This window comes from Acanthopagrus latus, chromosome 20 (assembly GCF_904848185.1).
Source record: "Acanthopagrus latus isolate v.2019 chromosome 20, fAcaLat1.1, whole genome shotgun sequence".
Classification (NCBI taxonomy): domain Eukaryota; kingdom Metazoa; phylum Chordata; class Actinopteri; order Spariformes; family Sparidae; genus Acanthopagrus; species Acanthopagrus latus.
In genome coordinates, this window is record NC_051058.1 from 6,383,917 (window position 1) to 6,396,033 (window position 12,117).

The 12,117-nt window shown below is 46.6% G+C and overlaps 1 protein-coding gene and 1 long non-coding RNA gene across 2 annotated transcripts; both read right to left on the reverse strand.

Annotated features, from left to right (window-relative positions):
• Nucleotides 1-2,130: 2,130 nt before the first annotated feature.
• LOC119010226 lies at nt 2,131-3,211 on the reverse strand. The gene is made up of 3 exons (XR_005071937.1): nt 3,030-3,211; nt 2,387-2,687; nt 2,131-2,301 (listed from the first exon to the last, which is right to left on the reverse strand). It is a non-coding gene; the product is annotated as an uncharacterized LOC119010226 (long non-coding RNA).
• A 5,517-nt stretch (nt 3,212-8,728) lies between these two features.
• LOC119010224 (transcription factor Sox-9-A-like) lies at nt 8,729-11,820 on the reverse strand. Its single transcript, XM_037082199.1, has 3 exons — nt 10,973-11,820; nt 10,484-10,734; nt 8,729-10,295 (listed from the first exon to the last, which is right to left on the reverse strand). The coding sequence occupies exons 1-3, from the start codon at nt 11,398-11,400 to the stop codon at nt 9,466-9,468; spliced, it is 1,509 nt and encodes a 502-aa protein (XP_036938094.1). The 5' UTR covers nt 11,401-11,820; the 3' UTR covers nt 8,729-9,465.
• Between the last annotated feature and the right edge of the window lie 297 nt (nt 11,821-12,117).

Consider the following 12,117-nt stretch of genomic DNA (forward strand, 5'->3'; position numbering starts at 1 on the left):
ATAAATGAGTGTCCAGCTCATAGCTTAGGAACATCTGTGAATTTTGACGAAGACGAGAAACAATTAGCTCGTTAGCAGCTAGCTTGTTAGCCAGTCCTGTGAAATCATCCCGTGTCACTCCAAATTGACATGGGACTCTTTTGGGAATGAACTCATCTAAATTTCCCTCCAGAAGGTCATTCCTCTGCTGTTCCGCCTTCACCCAGTGCCACACCTTGTTATTACATCTATAGTGACCTCAGAGATTGATGAGATAAACATTTCTCCCCCACCCTCCCAGAGTTTCACCAGCCTCCTGTCATGCTCCGTCTTTCAAAACCTCACGCTGCTCCAACAATGGAGCGGCCCTTAATTGTCACCCGTATCGAGCGTATGAGCGGACGACCCGCCTGGAGGGGTATCGGATGGTAATCAGCACGGCAGTCTACAGTTAGTGCTGTCACTCAGAGGCTCTGACGTCACTCCGGCATGCCTGCATGATTAGTTCTGGTTCAAATCCAGCTGACCTGCATTGTCACCGGCGATCAGCGTCCCGCGAATGGGACGAACATTGTTCATTTAGAGGTTGCAGTGTTGTAAACTAGCAGTATGTGTTGTGACGCGGGGGAAGGGGGTCGGAGGTCGAGGCTGACGTCCCGTCTGGAATCTGAAATGTAGGCATATTTTTCCATGATTACAGAGTGAGATGGACCGCGTGATGAAAACAGAAATTTCTATGGTTTTTGAAATACCCTCCTGTGTGGTATTTATCCTTTAGTCTCTTTGTGTTCACCAAGCCACTAACTCAAAACACTAACCTCTTAACCGATCAAGGCAAGCCAGCTCTTTCTCCTAAGGATCTTTAGTCAGGTTTTTGGAGAAAACTTTAGATCTTCAGAATGGATTTTCAAACCCAAGAACCGATACAAAACAGTTTTGGTCAGAGAGCAATCATGGTTTTGGTTAATCATTTAAAAGCTAAGCACGTCATGTTTGACTGACTTTTTGATATTTAACCAAGGCAGACTTTCCCTAACCTGCCCAAGCAGCTGACCTGACTAAATATAGCACCAAACACTAAACTTCGCAACTTGGCAAACTCGGCCTACCCAAGGTGGAAATAATTTCCTTTCCGTGTGTTTATTGTTGTGAAGTATGAGTATAGAAATGTAACCAGAGCTGGTAAAAAAAAGGAACAACAAATACTTTCTTATTGTACTTAAGTAGATTTGTCAGGTATCTGTACCTTACTTAGCTGTTCTTATCTGTGCTACTTTAATTTTAATGTATCAGCCATATTTATCATTTCCCAATGTCACAAGAGGGATTTTAGTTGACATCACACACAGTGGATGTAGCGTTTTTCATATAAGTTTTTTTCTGTGCTTGGGACACTTTCTAACCCAAAACATCAATGTCTGATGTCCTTGGAATGAGACTTAACAATCAGCTATCTTTAGACATTTTGCCCCTTTAGATGCAGCTAGCCGCCCTCGTGCTAGGTGTTCCTCCAACACTTGTCCTTCTTCCTCAGCCAGAGTCAAAAGTTTCTGCTCTCTACCTCCACTCCTCTGTCCTATCTTCCAATCAAGACGCGGGACGCTATCTCTACCAGGTAGATGATGGTTCGACAGAAGACATGAAGTACTTCAGCCTCTTCCTCTTTGCTGCCGCCTCTGTGTCTTCCTCCCACAGGACCGTGTGAGGAGCTCGGTCTTCACATCGCGTCGGGACGAAGAAGGAAAAAGTGGGCTTTTTTCCTCATTTCTCAGTTTTGTGACTCCTCGTCTCCCCTGTCCTCAAGCTTGTGACCCAGAAACTGATTTCAGCAATCTTGAAGAATGTTTCAGTCCCTACAAAGCATCTCAAGGATAGTGGAGGCTTGTCGACAGAGCAGGTTTACATTCCCATTTTTGGCAGCTGTGACCAAAAGAGGTGTGGCACACAGCTGGAGCATACAAATCATAGTGAGACTCTTCTCATGATTCCCTTTTTCGTATCTAAGATGATCAGCTGTGCTCTCAAACATAATGACGCCACGTTGCAAATTGAATTTAAAGCGAATCTGACACAGATAACAAAATACAGTGGTGGACTGTGACAAGACAATAGACGACAGTGAAATAAGACAGAGTTGCAGCTGTGCCGCACGTCACATTTAATTGACGTTGCTGTGAAATGACGGTTCCGATGCACGGATGTCTCAGGTTGTTAAATGTCTGTTGACTTGGCTCGTCTCTCCTCGTGCCTCTTCCGTCCCTCCTCAGCTTACATCTCAGGCGGGAGAGATCAAGATGCGAAGAGAGGTGACGAGGTAAGGAACTGAGGATGTACAGAGAAATGAGAGGAGGGGAACGATTAGACGTCGCGTGGGTGTGAACAGAACATGCTTGTACTTTTGTTGTACCTGTTGGGGCGGAAGGAGCTGTTGTTAAACCTCACTGGTTCATGTGGATCATGTAACCCCTCTGGAGCATCTCCTACCAACGTTCGTGCAAACAGCCGCTTTGGCGTGCAGCCCCTCACGTGTCATTTCTACTCATCAGGACTCACTTGACCCTCCGAGCAGAACCCGAGTCAGTAAAACGTGGCCTTTTGCATTGTTACTCTTCTGGTTTCGATCGCGTCGAACCGTCAAATGGCAGTTTATTTGGCCGAGACGCTGCTCATGCCTCTCATGTGACGTGACTCGTCTGCTTGGCCGTCCGCTGTGGAAAACATCCATATGAAACATGTCATCTGTCCCGTGCTTGTTACTACCATTTCCCCTGTCATGCGAGCGAGCGCTGCGCAGACTGATGGCTTTTTCAGATGGGACGATGTGCTACTTGCTCCTGACCACAGTCGGCCTGCTCTCCACCTTTTTGATATCCCGCCATCTGCCTTTCCCTCTCTTGTTTACTCTGTTATCCCACCTCCTCCTCCCTCCTACATTCCTCCGGTAGCCCAGGACGGAGCGCTCTTTGAAAGCTGCACAGGTGCAGATTCTCATTGAGAAGAAAAAAAAACATAACCAAAACCTCAAATAAGTGAAGCGTGTAAACATTCACCTCATCTGCCTGAATTAAATATCTCTTGTCTGGTATGATCACACTGTTATGTCTCTTCTGGGAAGAATCAAGACTACAGTTAGTAGGAAACAATCTCCTTTTGGGTAAACACATGAATCCTGGTCATTCTGTAAGATACGCTTCAGATACATCTGACAATGATTTGTTTCTGTATGTTCTGTACAAACCCTGGTTTACTGTCATTATTTTGGAACTGAAATACCTTCCAGTGATGAGTGTAATATGACCTCTTCACATCTAGTTTCCTTTCATTTGCCCTTTATCTAGTTTTAAAGTGGAAAAAGTATTATTCTACATTCCAGATTCTGTTCTGCATCTGTTTTTATGTGTACAAATTCTGAGACTGAACGCCATAGAGGAGCTCTATTTTTTTGCACTTCATCAGTCTTCTGCCTTTTTCTGGAGGGGTGGATGGAACATCACCTTTCTCTTTAAAAGAACAAAACAAAACACACATCTGATGCTTTAAAGTATCATATCAGATACCAGGTTAAGCAGCCCCATCACCAGAAGACTTTTTTAGCATCAGCTTTTATTTTTGCTTATGTTCTGATTAGGTTTTGGCACAATAACCATTTGGTTAGTTGGAGGAACATGTTTTAGCCTGAAATACTTGTTTTGTCACCATGGCTGGAGATGTCCCAACTTTAAGTAAAAAATGTCTGTGTTTTTGTCGCCACAAACGCAGTGTCATGTTTCTAGCATTCTGTCATCCAGAATATCCAGTGGGTTCACGTTGCGGTCGCTTGCCACCATCCCCTCCGCCCCCAGACGTGACAGTCAGGTCGTGAACATGTACACTGAATGTGCTATGACAGGTTTTGTTGAAATGACAACACCACGCGTTGCCTGTGCCATACAAATATGAACATATCAGCAGTTTTCAGACCTTTTGAGGTGCGAGATTTTATCCTGTCAAGTTTTTATGTGCAGATTTTGAGACTGCAGTACCTTTTTCTCAGGGCAGCTGGCGCAACTTCTTCCTCTTCAAACAAGAAACAAAAGAAATAAATCAGTGCCCTGCAGCATTAGGGATACTGATTTGGACTCAATATCCATGGCAACAGCTGAAGCTTTGAAGCGTCGGGTTCGGCTCCAGTTGCGTTGCAGTTAAGCCAGACTACACACACATAGTGACAACAAAACAGCTGGTCACAGTTGTGAGTTCAGAGTTCTTTTTCCTCTCTGTGATGACTAAAGGTTACCGACTGTGTGCAATCATGTCATCTGATTTCTGTCACATGTGGCACGTGTGCTTCCCAGAGACACATTGATACGTGTTTCCGTGTTATTTTTCAGCCGGTGTGCTGTATAATATTTCTGTATCACTGGTGGCCTTTACGTGCACGTGACGAGAGCCTGCAGGCAGATCCATCATCCAAATGTAAAACCCTATCAGTGACAGAAACCTCTGTAACCCTCAGCCGACTGGTTACCCAACCCCTGCGTTTCTTGTCCAAAGGCTGCGATAACTGAAATCCTTTTTATTTGTTAGTCCAAATGGCTCCTCGTGGGGATGCAGCTGTAGTGCTGCAGCCCATCAGCAGTCATGCGGTACAAAGTGAGTCTTGGCTGCATGCGCGTCTCCGTCTCGGGTTCAAAAGCCGCCTCCAATGAGCATGAAAACATCGCGTCGCCTAACACATAATCCACATCACAGAGAAATGGTGTTCGGTCCCCCAGCAGCGTGACATCACTCAGTGTTTCCCCTCCTCGACCTTTGTCAGATGCCAGCGCCGAGGACCCGAGGGGAGGGGTCTGCCTCGGAGCTGCCGGCGGTGCCCCCTCAGATACTCAATATCTAATATTTCCTCGAGCTAACGAGAAACAACTGTAATAAGCACACGGAGGGATTTGTTGTTGTTGTTGTTGTTGTTGCATTGTTAATCCGTTGTGATGGTCGTAGTTGTGCAACAGATGCTCTGCTTGAAGGAACACCAAGAACTCATTCAGAGTTCCATAACTCAGACATCGTACAATAATCAGAGGTTTCCCGTCAGCCCCCGAACGTTAGGCAACACTGCTGTCATTTTCGTGTAAGATTCAAGGTCTGTAAGTCTTTATAAGAGGTCCAGCTTTTCTGGGACTTCACATCAAACGTAAGAATATTATACCCACTCTGTTTTCAAGTGACGTCCGTTTTATTTCACGGCCAAAAATCACATCGTCTCCGCAGGATTTTTCAAATCTGAATGAGACGTGTCACCCTCTGCACTTCCATCCTTTAGCACCTGTCGGAAACGGTCATACAGGGCAATAAAAACTTGACATGTTGGAATTTGTTATTATTATTTTTTTTAATAGGGACAGTTGATGTCGTTTGAAACATTTGCAATAGACGGAGCGTTCATACTAACACATACTGCTCAGAAGGAAAAGACATGCTGACGACAAAACACAAACTGAAACTCGCACAGGGGACATCCTGGGTGCCTCATGTTAGAGACACATCCCATATTACCACCACAAACCTGGTTATATTCCAGTGTCACACACCACTGTCTCCCTGCGTTTTGAGCTCTGTGGGTAGAGCTGATCCTGAAAACAAGACAAAGATGTCTGTTTTACTAAAAGGGCATCTGACTCTTGCCGATAGAAGGAGGAACTCTGAGAGCATTCACTGTGACACGATTAATGTGCTGATTACTTTTTTTGATTAATTGCAATTTTTCTTATATTGAATAGTGGAAAACATTCATAAATCTTCTGCATGGGAAAACAGAACACAAGTCCTGTTTTCTTGGCACTCTTCTCTGAACCCCTCACGCTGAGGGAAACACAGGAAGTGCTGTCGGTTGGTGCTTCAGCGTCACATGCTGCTCAGCAGATTGGATTTTATTCTGATGATCGAAAAACAAACTTGTTCTCTGTCTTCACCAACGGAGGTTACGGTATGTTTTCATCCCTGTACATTGTGTCTGTCGGTTGGTTGGTTTGTCAGCAGGATTAAGACCAAATTGTATTTTGTTTCTCTTTTTTTTGTCAACGCTGTGAGTTAGGACGTTTTGTTTTTTGTTTTTTTTTTGACATTTCCTCAGGGATTAATTTCGCAGGGAACGACTCAAGGATCTTCAGTCAGAAGTCAGGCGTACTTAGGTGGCTGGTGTCTGTAAGTGACTCTGGACCTGGTGTGTTATAATTAATGCAGTCATGAGTGGTTTAACATTCAGAGTGAGGCAAGGCTATGAAGTTTGGTGAAGGTATGAGCTCTACTGAGTGCCATTCTTTCATCACTGTATAAATGAGCACCCTGGGGGCCTTGTAATGTGGGTATTTATAGGCAACTTTAGGGATTTATATAGCTATATAGATTATGGTCATCATCAATGAATATATTTATAACATTTGTGATTAATAATTTAATTTGTTAAACAGTACTGTGCTAATTAGCCAAAATCCTGAGGTCATACCTTCAAGTAAGAATAGATTCAATTTACTTTTCCTATCAATGAATGAACTGAATAATCAGTTTAACATTTTACAGTGCAATATATAAGAAGTGGCCACCTTGCAAGTTCATCCTCCAAACGTAGGGGGCAGCATATCAACAGAGTAATGGCTAGCTTAGTTAGCCATGCAGCTAGTGGTCCGAACTGGGAGGTCAGAGTGGCATTTTGAACCAATAAAACAACACACAAAACTTTTATTTCGTCACACTCGATTGATCATTTTGTTCATTTGTTTTATGATGTTTTTACAGAGGCAGTATGTAAGAACTGACCACCTGTTGACTTCATGCTCAAAACAAACAGGGGGCAGCACGTTGCTAGAGTAACTGCTAACTGCAGCTAGCTGTATCTGCTGTTAGGTGTTCAGCTCAGTTAGTTAGTGCAGCCAGCAGTCCAAACTGGAGAGCTGTGTGAACATTGTCTTTAACTCTTCCAGTGCCGGATGGGTAACTGGTAACTGGTTAGCATGCTAACTTCAGTACATATCCTTCTCCGATAAAGCGACGCAGTCGTCATGGTGATGCACTTTTAAATAGCAGGCAGCGGACCTCTGACACGCTCAAACAGAATAGAATGAATAAAAAGTGAAAGCCACAGAGCTGATATTTACTGATTGCCTGTTGCACTGCGTTGCATCAGACTGTGTTTTGTATGTAACTCCATCCATGTCCACCCACGCTGGGTTTATGTCCAAATGTGGTTTAGATACTAATAAAAAGTGGCCCTAATCTGAGCGTTCAGCTCAGTACTACTGCGGGTTTTAACATCCCACCGTGGGCTAATACATGAAAGGATCCCGACGAGGACTTATTACTGGGAATCGTTCATATGCACCGAGAGCTCAAAGTCCGTGCTGCATTCTTTTTTTTCTTTTTTTTTCAGCATCTAGCTTGTTTGCGTGAAGCTCTTCCTCCCCCACCAGGCTTTTTTAACGAAGCAGGACCTGCTCAGCTCGGCTCTCACTCTCCCCCAAGTGTCTTCTGCTGACATAAATTCTGCCTCTTTTCAGTAGTTTTACAGCACTTGCTATATCCCCCCTTCCAGGTCCCCCAGAGCCTCGACCCCCTGCTGCTACCAGCTGACGGGGAGAGAGAGGGAGGAAGAAAATAAAAAGCAGGGGGAGAAAAAAACAGGGCTTCTGGGAAAACAAACATTGGTCCTGCTTCTTGGCGCTCAGTCCTTTAACCCTTTCACCGACTCTGTTTGTTGGAAAACAACACGGATCTGCTGGAAGGTGCTTCAGTGGTCACGTGTTGTTGCATAACAGAATGTTTGAATCCAGAGATGAGTCATTTTTTATTTTTTTTTAATAGCATTTTCTTTTTTTATTGCAAATACATATACAAAAGGTTCTTTAAAGACAGTACAAATACATGGCGAGATCACAGAAGAAGAAAAAAAAACAAAACAAGATAAGACTTCTTTGATATGGAGAGGAAGAAAAGGAAATGGGAGCTCGCAGAGCAGAAAGGATGGACGGTCCCTCTGGTGATGGCACAAATGAAAAAAAAGAACAAAAACAAAAAAGCCAGAACAGATTAACTGAGATAATATTTTCCAGTTCTTTCAGCCATGGTTTAAAGTCCCAACTCAAAAGAAAAAAATTCACAAATAACAAATAAACCGTACACATTTCGTTAGATATCCCCTCCCCCTCCCCGCCGCTCAGAAAAAAAAGGCAAATACATACTTAAAATAGACATTTACAGAAGATAAATAAACACTCCCCCCCAAAAAAGACGATTACAGCGTGTACCATTTTATCTACGTAACCCCCTGGGCTGAAAATGTAACCAAAAGAAAGGGGGGGAGGGGATTATATGCCGTCTACATTGCAAGGAGGACAATTCATTAGTTATAAGAATAGTATGCAAAACAAATAATTTCTTTGAAATAAAATTAAAGCTAATAAATAAATAAAGTTTTAAAACTGGATTCAATGGGTTGAGGGGAGCGAACCTGGACACCAGCATGGTGGGAGACTGCAGGCGGGAGGGAGGGAGGGAGGGCACCCGAGGGGGTTAAAGGTGACTTCCTGTGGCTGTCAAACTCACGCTGTTGGACGGTAAGTGTAATCTCAGCTGTGGCAAATCGCGCAAGCAAGCGCACACACACACACGCGTACAAAAAGGTCGAATTAAAAAATGTAAAAAAAGATCCAAGGCACGGATTGGTGGAAAGGGCTGCAGTCTCCCCACCCCCACCCCCACCCCCACCCCCACCCGAACAACGGCAAGACAGCACAAAAAAAAAAAAAAAAAGAACTGAAAAAAAAGTCTCTCTCTCCTCTCCCTTCTGTCTGTTGCCTAACAGCTTCTTCCGACAATCGTGACACACACACCCAACTCGAAGAGGGAAAGAATAATAAATGGACAGCTTGAATACAAACCATACTCGGTGGATGGCGCGAGAAGAAGAAGCGAAGACAAACAGGTGTGAAAATCGACAGGGGCAACCAGAAACTGCACTACCGTGAGTGGTTGGTGGCTGAACGGTTCCAATTATAAAGCTTTTTTGTTTTGTTTTTTTTGTTCGTATCTACAGGTACAAATAATTACCCAGACCCCAACCCCCCTCCCCCCTTCCCCCTCACGGGTTATAAACTGCCAGCGTATGAATGGAGAAACAAAAAAAGAAAAACAAAAAACATACACAGTACCTACTGAAATATCAACAATCGATAAGTCCTCACAGAGGATTTTTTTCCTAAGTCTTCTCATCTCTCTAAAAATATATATAGTTTTTCTATCAGGGTACAATAGCAAGGCACGACGTGAGCCAATCACAAGTCCAGCTCTCCTCTTCGTCCGATTCAAGTGTCTGAGTCAGGGAGCAGCCCCGGAGGGACGAGCTCTCCCTGGGGTAAAGTGTTTTGGAGTGTGTGTGTGTGTGTGTGTGTGTGTGTGTGTGTGTGTGTGTGTGTGTGTGTGTGTGGCTGTACATGTCATTGTTCGTGTGTGTCGAGCTCAGGGTCTGGTGAGCTGGGTGTAAACCGGCGCCTGCTCCCAGTGCTGCGGGCTGCTCTGTGGGATGGAGGGAACCCCCGTGTTGTCGGCGATGGGCGTGTACATGGGCCTCTGGCTGGGGCTGCTCATGTAGCTGAAAGTCGAGTACAGCCCCGAGCCCTGCCCCGCCCCCGCGTGGCTGTAGTAGGAGGCGGCGGCGGCAGCAGAGGCGGCGGTGCCCCCCTGGTGGTCGGAGTAGTCGTACTGCTGCGCCCTGGAGATGGCCGGGTAGGAGGAGGAGGGGCTGTAGTGCTGCAGGTTGAAGGGGCTGTAGGCGACGTGCTGCGGGGAGCCCTGCTGCTCGCTGTAGTGGCTCGGGCTCAGCTGCTCCGTCTTGATCTGGGTCCTGTGCTGGGACGAGGCCGCCTCTGAGGCGCCGCTGCCCAGGGTGGTGAGGGTGTGCTGCTGCTGCTGCTGCTGTCCCTGCTGGTTCTGGCTCTTGGCCATCCAGGCTGCGACACCCCCGGCCTGCGGGCTGACAGGAGCGCCACTGCTGATGGTGTAGGTGCCGGTGTAGCTGACCGGGGTGGTGTTGCCGGGGCCGCTCGCAGAGCCAGGGTGGCCGTTGGGGGGCAGGTACTGGTCGAACTCGTTGACGTCGAAGGTCTCGATGTGGGAGATGACGTCGCTGCTGAGCTCGCCGATGTCCACGTCGCGGAAGTCGATGTTGAGCTGGCGCCCGACTGGGCCGTCGGTGAGAGAGCGGAGGCCTCCCTCACGCTTTAGGTCCATCTTGCCTGAGCTGACATCAGTCTTTGGGGTGGTGGGAGGGGTGGGGGGCCCCTGGGAGCCTGGAGGGAGAAAAAACAATGATGAGATTTTTATATTCTGTGCATTTACTGTTCAATCTGTTACTTTTTAAAGCTTTTTGAATAAACCAACAGGAATATAACACATAAAACTTGAGATTTAACTTCGAAGCATTCAGACAAACACTGATAACTGTGCACCAACTTCTGTCGGGACTCTTTCTGCTCACCTGAGTGCTCACCCGGAGAGTGCACCTCTCCCATGCTGGAGGCCGGGGAGTCCGCCTGCTGGAGAGCTTTGAAGATGGCGTTGGGGGAAATGTGCGTCTGCTCGCTGCCGTCCTCTGACTCGCCCTGCCCGTTCTTCACCGACTTTCTCCGCCGGGGCTGGTACTTGTAGTCCGGGTGATCCTTCTTGTGCTGCACCCGGAGCCGCTCAGCCTCCTCCACGAACGGCCGCTTCTCGCCTTCGTTCAGAAGTCTGTGCGTAAAAGAAAAGGACCATCAATGCACTGTTATTGTTAACGGTGCGCTGCCTCTAATGCTTTTTTGCCCAGTACAATTACGATGCGCACAGTTAGTCCTGCAGCTGAGTCAGTCTGCAGAGTAGACACGGTGCAAATGCACAATTGAAATTAACTGCTTAATTAATCAAACAGTCTCTCTCACTGGATTCTAAATCGGTGCGTAAAAAGCTTAAAATCAGAGCCTCCACTCACCTCCACAGCTTCCCCAGAGTCTTGCTGAGCTCCGCGTTGTGCAGGTGTGGGTACTGATCCGCCAGCTTCCTCCGCGCAGCCTGAGCCCACACCATGAAGGCATTCATCGGTCTCTTTACGTGAGGCTTGTTCTTAGAGGATCCGTTAACGCGCACCGGCATAGGCACGAGGGTCCAGTCGTAGCCCTTGAGCACCTGGGACACGGCGTCGCGGATGCAAGCGGGGAACTTATCTTCCTCGTCCTTCTTGAAGTCTCCGTCCGCCCGCAGCAGCCCGTTCTCCGACGGCCGGGTGTTCTCGGTGTCGGAGCCCGAGCCGGACGGGCACGGAGAGCCCGCGGAGTCCTCGGACATGCTCGGGCTCGGGGCGTCAGAGAGACACTTGTCTTGTTCCTCCGTCATCTTCAGGTAAGGGTCGAGGAGATTCATACGCGAAACTGTTCGGTGCCAAATTACGCGTGAAAACGGGGTGAGTTATTTCTGCCTTCTCGCGAGAGGAAAAGCCTGTCAATGGACTTTACCTTGCCAGGATGATGAAAGTCTTTACGCTGAGAGAAATGCACAGAAAAGAAAAAAAAAAAAAAACTGCAGCTGATTCTCCTTTGCTCCCGTGCGTAAAACCGATGTTGGAGTGTCTTTACGCATGAGCTTGTGACAGACTCCTAGGATGAGTGTGTGTGTTTTTTTCTTCTTCTTCTGCAGGACGATCCGCGCGTGAAAGGGCAAAAAAAATATATATATACCAAATAAAAAAAGACAAGCCAGCTGGTGAGAGTTTTACTTTCAACTCTGTAAGGATGAAACGGTAAAGTGCTCCTTTCTCTGGTTCTCCAAGTACAATCCCCAGGACGCGCGAGTGCTTTGAACTGCAAACCTTCTGCACGCGGGCTTTATAAGCGCGTTACCAGGAAAGCCCGGAGCTGATTGGACGGCTGCACGTGACGCCAAAGTGTAGGAATTTGATCCCATTCCCCCCCTCCGCAGAAAACACACACACACACAGTCACTTTCTCTCTCTCTCTCTCTCACACACACACACACACTGGCCGCCAGCCTGTATATATGTAGTTTAATTCTACATATATTAACAGGACTGCATGGGGAATAAGCGAGTTGGACCATTTAATCAGACACAGTGGATATTTA